Raw genomic sequence first — 11,939 nt, forward strand, 5'->3', positions numbered from 1 at the left:
GGCGGTGGCGAAAGGACGCTTGGCTTATCTGCTATTTTTTGCTTATCCAGACATCCCCTGCAACTGCTGCCCTGGCTGCAACACTGTGCCCTGATTGACGTCATCCACCCCGTGATCCGCCCACCAAGTGTTGTCGCGTTTCCTGTGCCGGAATTACAGCTGGACACACGGGCGGCGGCGGCGGTGGCGAAAGGACGCTTGGCTTATCTGCTATTTTTTGCTTATCCAGGTTGGTAAAATTCACTTACTCGTTGCTTAACGCTGCGTTACTGCTACCGCCGTTGCCACCGTGTTCCGTGCTTTGCTCAGTGGTATGTGCTCTATATATCTTTGCTGTACTGTGTGATACCTCGAGCTTCTGGTCCACGAGTCATGGCAGACACTTGCGAGTCCTGCAATGAGTCTCTGCCAGATCACGGCCAATTCCTGATGTGCAGCGAATGTGAGTCCTCCTATCATATTGGTAGTTGTTCTGGCTGGTCGGAGTCAACATTTAAGACCAAAGGAGAGAGCGGCCGCAGAGCATGGCGATGCGTGGCATGCCGTCCATCTAAAACCAAAAGTGGGGACAAAGGGAACATGGACTCTGAGCTAACTGTTTGCCTGGCAGATATAACTCGAAGGCTTGATGCTCTAGCAGGATTGCCTGCTCAGGCTGGGGAAATTAAGGACTCCATCGAGTTATTGTCCCAGAAGTACGACGATATCCTGAATCGACAAGTTAAACAAGAGAAAGACATTAGTAACTTGAACAGACGTGTAGACAAATTAGAGGCTGTATGTACTTCAAGTGACGTTCACCAACTGAAAGCAACTGTCAATGATTTGGAATTTCGTAGCAGGAAATTGAACGTAGAAGTTCATGGCATCCAAGCTACGCCAAATGAGGACTTGTTGTGCAAGTTGAATGCTGTGGCTAAGACTGTTAACCTGCCAGAGCTGACGGCAAATGACATTGGCGCTATTCACAGGCTTCCTTCCAAACCAAACAAAACGCCTGGAATTCTTGTTAGGTTTGCCCAGCAGTCAACCCGAGATAAATGGCTGGAAAAGCGTAAAGCCCTCAGAATTGGTTCATCTGGAGTCTCCATCACTGAAAACATGACACACCAAAACAGAGAGCTGCTCCGTCGCGCTAAGGAATGGGCAGAGGACAACGACTACCGATTTTCATGGCACTGCAATGGCAAGAGTCTAGTGAGGAAGAGAGAAGGTGATGGCGCCGTTGTCATTCAATTCAATTCAATTCTTTTTATTATCATTTCTTCAATACAGTACATACCATCACTGTCTGGATCCTTAGCCAAAGGCTAGTTATGGATCCATGCAATAAAAGCAAAGAGATTAGTGAGGACAAATGATTTCTACTGCATGCAAAAATAATACACATAAGAATCCTGGAAAAATGCAAAGCGTACAAGCAAGATGGTTCAAATTACAGAAATACAAGAGGGCTCATGACAGAAAAACATATGAAGACAGGAACAGCATTTTTTATACAAAATAAACGCAGTTGCCTTAGAAGTGATTATTCAATGACATATGAATGGCAAACCCAACATAGACACTACAGAGAATAATAAAAGACAATCACTAAGCGATTTGCATTGTAAATCAGGTAATTATTTGTGACAGAAAAAAGGTCTTTAGTGAAATATAAGGATTGGACGTTGCAAAGACTGCACAGGGGATTTTATTCCAAGTTTTTACCCCTTGATACTCGAAGCGGCGCTGGCCATAGTTATTGCGAGATGTAGGAACCAGAAATCTTCCCTGTGCTGCTGAACGGCTGTTAGTTGGGGCTCTATGGAATGTGTTCAAAGGAAAGGGGGAGGTGCCGGAGAGGACTCTTAGTACGAGTAGTGCAACGCGAAAATCTCGAAGCTGCAATGCCGGCATTATTTGGAGTCTAAAAAACAAAGGGCGAGAAGGCGTATATGGTGTTGTGCAAGTCATTATTCTCAGTGCCCGCTTCTGCAGGCGTAAAACAGGTTCAATGTAAGTGATGTAAGTGAACCCCCATGATTCTATACAGTAAGTTAATTGGGACTGAAAGAAGCTAAAGTATATTGTTTTTAGTGTGTGTATTTCGAAATGTCGCCGAGCTTTGGCCAGAACGAAAGATGCATAAGATAGTTTGCTACGCAATTTTTCGATATGCGGTTTCCAGTTTAATGCAGCGTCTAAGGTTACACCCAAGTACTGAATAGTCTTAACTTCTTCAATTTCTTTATCTCCTATCGTTATTGCGGAGCAGGTATTCTTGTATTTTTTATAAGGGGATGCAAATATAATATATTTAGTCTTGCCTATGTTCAAAGTGAGTCTGTTAAAAACCATTTATTGACTCTCTGAAGTTCTGAGTTTAAAGTATGCTTGGCTGTTTCAACGGAATTAGCGGTCACCAACAATGAGGTGTCGTCGGCGTACATAATGGCACGGGTATTTATTAGGCAATCGGGTAAGTTGTTTATATAAAGTGTAAAAAGTATAGGCCCCAGTACTGAGCCCTGCGGAAAACCTACGGAAATAGAACGCGAACTTGACGCGTGTTCGTCAATAATAACACACTGCCGTCGCCCAGTTAAATAGCTTCTAAAGAAATCGAGTGATACACCTCTGAACCCATATCGTTCTAGTTTCTTGCATAAAATATCGAGATCCACAGTGTCGAATGCCTTCTTAATATCCAGGAATACACCAACAGAAATATTGCTATTATTGAGTGCTTCATTGATTGAGTCAGTTATAGAAAGCACAGCCGTGGTGGTCGATCTAAATTTCTGAAACCATGTTGGGACGTTGACAGAATTGCATTTTTAGTCAGGGATTGCGTAATTCTTTTAGCCAATAGTTTTTCAAACAGAGTGTTGATACAGCTAAGGATTGAGATCGGCCTATAGTTTCCGAGTTCATTAGGATTCCCACTTTTGTAGATAGGGACTACCTTGGCGAGCTTCAAAATATCAGGATAGATGCCGGACAGAAACGCTTTATTAAATAAAGATGCTAAGGTGGCAGCTAGGACGCCATTGTTGTTTTTAATTATGGAAACCGGAATACCATCGAGACCCGTGGCCTTAGTAGCATCCATTGAATTAAGTGCACTCATTACTTCGTCACTGCTTATTTCTATAAAACCGAAGGTCTTTTCAAGATACTCAGGCAGAGAAGGTTCGTCTGTGAGACCCATACTTAAACGTAAATCAGCACCCACTGAGCAGAAATGATCGTTAAACTGATCTGATAGCAGGTGTTTATCTGGGGAAAGGGCCAGGTCAGGAAGTATTCGGTTTGATGGAGTAGGCTGAATTATCGATTTCACTGTAGCCCAGAGTTTCTTAGAATTGCCGGCGCATGCGTTTATTTGGTTACTAAAATATAGCTTCTTCTGTGCACGCATGGTAGCAACAGCTTTATTTCTATGAATCTTATACTGAGCACTATAATATGCGTTCCCTCTGTTTTGTTTCATTTTGGTGTGCCAGTGGTCGCGCGTTTTTATCATATTTAACACAGCTGCTGTCATCCAAGGGCACACTGGATGTGTATAGTACGTTTTTTTCTGCGTAAAACTACAATCATTTATCACAACTTTGATTCTATCGACAAGGCTGCAGCAGTGTTCATTGGCATTCATATCGGCGAGGTCTGCAAAGCTCAGTTCAGAGAGCCTGAGTGCGCATTTTTGATAGTCAATTTTCTTCCTAAGCTCGCATGTGCTGTCAGAAGTTCTACGGCAATCTCTATCGTCTACGCGGTATAAGAAGGCAATCGCGAAGTGATCTGCCACTGCTGTATCATATGCCCCAGCCAAATAACTAGGTGGCACGAAATTGCATATCACATGGTCGAGGCATGTCGAGCTGGAACCTGCGATTCGGGTCGGAGTAGAGATAAGATTCGTAAATCCATATGAAAATAACAGGTCAGTGTATTCGCTGTGGTTGGCACCTAAAGTATCAATATTAGTATCGCCGACGATGATTGCTTTTTTGTTCTTATCGGTTACGTGTATAAAACAGATTCAAGATCATTCACAAACTTACTACGATCTGCGTGGGGGGCTCTATAAACAACACCAACCATGACACCCTCAAGTTCAACAAATAGAAATTCCGAACTGCTACTGACGGTTGCGTTAAGATACGGATAGTCGCAGTGTACAAGGGTCTTTTTAATGTACAAACCTACCCCTCCTCCTCGATTGTTCGAAATGCGGGGACGGGACAGAAATACATAATTTGGGAATGTTATAGCTTTCACCGGGCATCAGCCAGGTTTCTGTAATGGCTATAACATCGTAAAGAAAGCTGTGCTCTGCTAGAAACGTACAAAGGCCGTCAAAATTTCTAGCTATGCTCCTTACATTGCAATGCAGTATGGTGCGTGATTCATTTAACGTGAGAAATTTATGAGTGGTTCGTACAGTCAGCATTCTGAATGAACTAGACTATAAGGCCGAGGTCGGCCTCTGTAGAAATTCGGATCACGTCCGAGTTGTCTGCTTTTCGCGCCAAGATCCGGCCACGAGATACCCATGCATACTTCCAGTTGTGAAGTTTCTTCGCCGCTATAGCCCTAGCAAGCAACACTTTATACTCTGGGCAAAGATGTTCGTTTACGAACACGGATGTTGATCCAGAAATGCCAAGGTCCGATGTGATTAACCGAGTTTTTTTTGCCGATTCGAGCAGTTTATCACGGGCATCACTTGACCTGAACTTAACGATGATATTCGATTTGTTCCTGTCTTTTGTTGGCACTCGATGCACGAGGTCAATATCGTTCACCGTTATTTCCGCTCCCACCTTCGTGGCAAGAGCGGAGGCAATGCCTGTCAGTGACTCGCTGTCAGTAGTAGGGATGCCTTTTAACTCAAGGTTATTTCTGCGACTGTACTGCTGAAGTTCAGTTAGCTCTGCTCTAGTACGCTGCAGCTGTTTAGAAAGTTCACTGTTTTCATGCTTTAGATACTTCTGCTCTTCCTTAAGCTCGCTTATCTCCCGACGAGCCTCGGCCAGTTCTTTCTTAAATTCTTCAAAACTTTCATTCATAAATTCGACTGATCCCCGCAGGGTGCCAAGCTCATGGTTCAGGTTACTTCCCAAGGCTTCCAACTTGCTGTTAAGCTTCACAAGAAAACTTCCAACTTCTTTCACAGTAGTTGGAGCCTTGTCGAATAGCTTTTCTCTCTTTTCTTTCGTGTTAGACGCGGTACCGGACCCTTCATCATCACTCATTGCTTTAGGACGACCCAGGCACAGACTACAAAATGTATGTACAAGTAAAGAGTATTACAGACCTGTAATACGAAAAGTAGGATGAGCGTCAGGCCGATGCGTTCGTGCCTGAATCGTCCTCAGCAATGTTTCGTCCAGGGTCAGGAGTTCAGCTTTTATACGCCCCGCTGCATCAGTGCGCCACAGTCGAAGAGCTGGAGTATGCGCACATGCGCCGACGCAGTAACCACTGGGCCCGGTGTGACGAAGTTAGTAAAAGCCAGCAAGTTGCGTTGGCAATCGTTGGCACGTGTTGGCGAACCGGGAAGCCGCGACGGTGATCCAGACAGCCGGGCCAGCTGTAATACGAAAAGTAGGATGAGCGTCAGGCCGATGCGTTCGTGCCTGAATCGTCCTTCGTGCCTGAATCGTTCGTTGCGTGGCTGACCTTGATAAGCTGTAACATAGTTCAACCTGGAAAAGCCTTCCGTTTATCTTTGTTTTTGCTCCGATCATGCTTGATCCTTCGACTGCGCACGTAGACGTTGCAAACCTTAAATACTTTTGCGATACTAGTTTTCAGAAGTGTCTTAGTTGTGTCTGGTAGAAATAAGCAGGATGCACTTGACTATTTTTTCGGCGAAGCGCAAATACGCTTTAATGTCATGTTTTCAGAAACATAGTTTGCCTCGGAAGAGGATGTGTTTACACCTCCGACGTATAAATCTTATTACATGAACCGCTCAGGCAAAAGGGGTGGTGGCGTAGCAATGCTAATCTCTAACTCGATGGATTCTGAACTAATGTCAGAATTCAGCTGTATCACTCCTTTTTACGAAACGCTTGCTATTAGATGTGGTACTTATGTTTTTTGTGTTTGTTATCGCCCGCCTTCAAATGACGTTCATCTGTTCTTGCCTTTTTTAGACTCTTTCTTAGAATTTGTCAGTGAAAGAAAATATACATTAATTTTAGGTGGTGATCTGAACATTGACATGTTACAGAATAGCAGGGTTAAATTAGAACTAGAATCATTATTAAGCTCTTACTCCTGTCAAAACTTTATAACGTCTCCTACACGAATAACTGCGCAATCAACTACACTTTTAGATCTGTTTGTCACCAATATTGATCCTTCCCTTGTTAGAGCTGGCACTTTGATTTATGATATCAGCGACCACTTGCCTATATTTATGTTTGTCAGTCAAGTCGTTAACACGCCTACACGAATGCGCTCAGAATTTTCATACAGGCGCATTACTCCTGATACGCTCTCCGCTTTTAGAGACTGCTTAAGCAGTGAAAACTGGAACGATGTGTTCGCAGTGAGCGATCCTAACTTAGCGTATGAGTTATTTATGAGAAAGTTCTCTACGGTATACCTTGCGTGTTTTCCTATCAAGACGTTTAGAATTTGTAAGAAAAGTAGGAAGCCTTGGGTGGATAAAGAGTGCCTTAAGCTTATTAGAAAACGGGACCAGTTGTTTAAGGCATTTATAGAGAGTAAGTCCCTTGAAGCCCTCAAAGTGTTTAAGAAGTACAGGAATTTAATCACAAAACATCTTCGTAATGCAAAAGAGCAATATTACTCTAACCTGTTCGAAGCAACACAAGGACGCACAAACAACGTTTGGAAGGCACTAAACACTGTATTTGGTAATGATTCAGAAGCGGTAACCACAATCGTAAAAGATGGGATAGAACTTCAAGGCACTAAGTTAGCTGACGCATTCAATGACTTCTTTTTATCAATCGGTGGTGCAACCAGTAGAAACCCTGATTTAAGATATATGAAGGAGCAAAGTAATCCAACTATATTTCTAGACCCAGTCGCTAATAGTGAGCTTGTAGCGACATTTTTAACCCTAAGCAATAGTAGAGCTGCTGATGCGGACGATATTCAAGTGAAGCCTGTAAAATTTGCCATTGATGTATTAGCACCTTGTCTTACCCACATTTTTAATATGTGTTTGTCCACAGGATGCTTTCCTCAAAAAATGCAGCGAGCAAAAGTGACAGTTGTGTTTAAGAAAAGAAATTGAAATGACATTTCAAACTACCGCCCCATATCCGTTTTACCTGTATTCTCCAAAGGTTTAGAGAAAATAATTCTGAAACGCTTGACCTCTTTCACTGAACGCTACAACTTCATAACATCTGCTCAGTTTGGCTTCCGCAGGAACAAATCTACGGAACTCGCACTGCTGGCCCAAAAGGAGTTCATTCTCGAAAACTTTGAATGTAAAAATATGGTACTTGGGCTGCTTCTGGACTTCTCCAAAGCCTTTGACCTCATTAATCATGAAATTCTCCTTCAAAAACTCGATCACTATGGCATAAGAGGCATTTCGCATCAATTAATTGCGTCTTACTTACAATACCGTACTCAGTTTGTCGTCATTGATAGAAAACACTCCATATCAAAGTCAATCAAAACAGGTGTCCCACAGGGAAGCATCCTGGGACCATTTCTTTTCATTCTTTATATTAACGAGATAGTTCGCGTTGATGAAACGGCACATTATATAATCTATGCTGACGACACAAGTTTATTCTTTTCAGGCAAATCGTGTGTTGATCTAGGTATCCGAGCGAATAGAACGTTGTCCGAGATTAATGCCTGGGCTCAAATTAACTGCCTAAAGCTAAACATTAATAAAACGAAGGCTATTCTATTTCACCCCCGACAGACACATGTCCAGCGACCTTCTATTTTTTTAAATAACACTGAAATTGAAGTGGTAACGAGCTTTAAATCACTGGGCGTGTATTTCTCAGAAAACATGACATGGGATGATCACGTAAACTATATCGTTGGTAAGCTATCTAGGACAGCTGGCGTTATGCGCCGTTACTGCTACAATTTTCCCATACCTGTTAACATGCTCATATATAACTCTTTATTTTCCTCTTTATTAAATTACGCGTTTTCTGTATGGGCAACAACAACAGCTGGAAGCATTAGCAAACTTACCGTCTTGCAAAAAAGGGCTTTACGCCTCGCCTGTAAAGTTCCATATCGCTTTCACACAGCAGGCCTATTCAAGAAGTACCACATAATACAAGTTCCATCGATGAACGATCACAGACTCTGCCGCTTATATAAACTCAGTTTAATAAAAAATAATGATGCCATTACTAGCCTAGCAAGGCTAGAGAAAAACATTTCTGCTTATAATGTGCGCCATCCTGAGATGTGGTATGTTCCAAAATGCAGAACCAATTATGGAAATCAAATGATAAAATTTAAATTGCCTACACTTCTGAATCACTTGATAAAGGATGCCAACACTGACATATCAGATATATCACCAAAAGAATTGCGTTTATTGTTTGTATAATGCTGTGATATGATTTTCTAGTTCTTCTTGCCTGTTTTATACTAACGTTTTCAACGATGTTGCCATATCCGACTGTGTTCTCTTGCTGCACGCTTCTGTCCTACCCCGTGTGTTGGGGGGTCAGGGCTTTTCAAGCTGTTCACACAGCTTTTCTCCTGTCCTCCTCGCAGCATCTTTTTGTTGTGGATTAAATTTCAAATTTCAAATTTCAATTTAACCATCTTATCCATATCGCTAATTAAATTGCCCCGCTTGTCTCTTAACGCATACATCTGATTTTTACCTATGCCTAGTTTCCTCTTCACCGCTTTTAGGCTACCTCCTTTCTTTAGAGCATGCTCGATTCTCTCCATATTAAACTTCCTTATGTCGGCTACCTCGCTCTTATTTTTTAACTTCGATAGCTCTGTCAGTTCTATTTTGTCTCTAGCTCTAGACTCCCTTATGCTTTGACGTTACTTAATCAGATCTTTCGTCTTCTGAGATAGCTTGTCCGTATCCAATAGAACTGCGCTACCACCTACTTCTACTGCGCACTACGTAATGATAGCTGTCAGATTATCGTTCATTGTATGAACATTCAGATCAACTCCTCAGTTAAAGCGTAATATCTGTTCTGCAGCTATATGCTGAATTCCTCTATTTTCCCTCTTACCACTAACTCGTGAATGGACTTCTCTTCTCTGGCTTCTTCCGTTCCCTCTTGAAGTCCAAGCTAATTCGAAACCTTACCATTATATGGTCGCTGCACCGCCCCTTTCAGGCGCCCTCCACATCGTGCACAATGCGAGGGTGAGCGCATGATACGAAGCCTACTTCATACTTTGTCTCACCACTGGGGCTCTTCCAGGTCCACTGTCTGTTCTCTCGTTTAGGGAAGAAGGGTATTCATGATCTCTAAATTATTTCTGCCTGCGAACTCTACTTATAACACTCCCCTGTTAATTCTAAAATTTATAGCATAGTATCCTACCGCTTCGTCGCCAGCCTGCTACATTCCCACCTTCGCATTCGCCAATCAGTACAAGGTAGTGTGATTTTAATTTTTCATTACCGGTTCCACCTCCTTTCACCGCTTTCAATGATCTGGTCATCATGGCTAGTTGTAAGCGCATAGGACTGCACCACCATCAGCTTGTACCTCTTATTGAGCTTAACTACGGTAGCTGGCACCCTCTCATTAATATTTATAATAACGATAATATTACTGATATATAAATCTGCGCTTATGTTGATAAAAAAACTAATTAACGGTCAGTAACCTTCATATCAAGCTAATTTACGTCGATGCGTCGAGACAAATAAACCTGTTCATTCCCATTTCATACATTTTATCACAAATGAAAATGTTATGGAGAGAACGCAATGGTTTGGAAAAGCAGCACAGGTTTGGTTTATGAATGTTACATCAACGAGGCACCTGCGCGTCAGGTCAGAGTAAAATGTTAGTTAATATAAAGCAAAAATCTTGAATATAAATTCTTCCAGACGGAAAAGAGATATGTTCACTTTACTTTTCTGCTATCCCGCGATACTCCTGGCCATTAAAAAAAAATATTCACTGAAAAAAAGGCGGCCACCGTCTCTAAGACGTTGAAGTAACGAGCATTACCTGTTTGGTTTACTAGACAAAGAAAGCGAAGAAGAACGCACCCGTTGTCGAGTCACACCCCCTGAAGATACGTCCCAAACGGAATATGCTTCGTTTGGGGGCGCAAGGTGGGCCTAGAAGTCGGCCTGTGGTGCGGTATGGTAACGCTTCAATTAGTAATTGCATATATACAGTGTTTACCTATTATTTAATTTTGGTAATATTTCTATACCACAAACCATAATGTTTTATTTGCCTACCAAATTCGGTACACAACTGTCCACGGATGGGGGCCCCTTGTGGTTTTGGTATGTATAGCGGTCCCGTAACCGGACAGTTTTGCTCCCGTCATAGAACATTTTTTTGGGGAGGAAAGAGATCGAAGGGCAAAACCAATTTTAATGGCCGCCATCTTCGATTCGAGAAAGCGCAACTATGCCGCCTTTTGTCCCCTGACGTCATACCCAAATAGTTCCACCTCTATCCGCCATAATGGATCATGACGTCATAATTGGCACCCGACAGGTGGTTGTTTCTACAATGCTATTGCAGATGACGCTACAAGTCTCAATGCGATATGTGCTGTTTTTTGGTTACTTCCACTGATGGCGCTGTGATCTCAGGGTGGCAACAGACCCCATGAAATCTCGCAAAATAATTAGTAGTTGCTGCAACAGATGACGCTGTTATCTCAGAGATGTAGCAGACCCCGCGAAATCTCAAAACGTGATAAATAAGGGCTAACGCTGTTAAAAAGAACCGGCTCCATTTTGAGCATCAGCCTGCCTGCATGATTTTTGAAACGATCGCTCTTTCTGAAATAAAGCTTGAAGGGTTATTTGTGTCCATACGCACGAAGTATCAGGATACAGCGAAGGGCATCATGGTGTAGGAGCACACGTGTGACTCGAGCGTCATCCCGACTATACAAAGTACTTTCATTGAACAGTATTTCGGCAGCCACACATATTATGTTCTTAGGCGTTTTCCAGTAGCTGCGTAGAGGAGTGGAAAGCCCCGAATCCCATGCAGGATAAAAGCACACCATTACAGGAAGGAAAAAACTTTCAAACGAAACATAAATATGCCACGACGTTCCTGCGGCCTTCGCACGGCAGCCAGCATATCCCATCCTCCAAGCGCGCTGTCGTCCGCTCGTTCATGCTGTCATGCACTCACCACTGTTCCGCATTCAACCAACTCTAAGGACTAAGAAAAAAAATGACAGAGCGAACAACCCTGCTTGCGTGTTGTTCACGTCGAGGACGCGTGCGAGGGAGGTGTTTTTGCTTCAGGCCTTCGCAGTCTTTCAAAACGCACTTCCGTGAGATGCCCACAAACATGGGATGAAAAAAAAGCTCTTAATGACAGCAGTTAGTGGGAAAAGACACTAGTCCTTTCAGCGGTGCTAAGGTCTGTCTGTGGAAGATCCATGATAATCCACCTAGTGGACGATGTTCGTTAACTTCGCTTCTTTGTCACGCATGATATCTTGAAACAACGTCTCATATAGCAGCCTCCTAACCGGCAACCATACGGCTGACCGAGAGCTGCAGCTGCGGCTCAGGCGGAAGAGACGTCTGCTTAAGAAATCAACGCGAAGCTTTTCTCTCTTTTCTTTTATATTCGTGACTATCACCTCTATTGCAACGTTTATATTACACTGTTCACCAAAATTGAGTGTACATTTATGATAAGTCATTTCCTTCGATAGGAAGCATTCAGCAATGTAATATCCAATCTCAGCTCTTATTCTTCCTGTATTTTTGTGCCCAACCACTCACA

The 11,939-nt window shown here is 42.8% G+C and overlaps 1 protein-coding gene across 1 annotated transcript; it reads right to left on the reverse strand.

Moving 5' to 3' along the window:
* Positions 1 to 4,448: 4,448 nt before the first annotated feature.
* LOC144123838 (uncharacterized) lies at positions 4,449 to 5,243 on the reverse strand. Its single transcript, XM_077656576.1, has one exon. It carries the CDS (start codon positions 5,241 to 5,243, stop codon positions 4,449 to 4,451), a length of 795 nt encoding a protein of 264 aa, XP_077512702.1.
* Positions 5,244 to 11,939: the final 6,696 nt, after the last annotated feature.

Source organism: Amblyomma americanum, chromosome 3, assembly GCF_052857255.1.
Source record: "Amblyomma americanum isolate KBUSLIRL-KWMA chromosome 3, ASM5285725v1, whole genome shotgun sequence".
Lineage (NCBI taxonomy): Eukaryota > Metazoa > Arthropoda > Arachnida > Ixodida > Ixodidae > Amblyomma > Amblyomma americanum.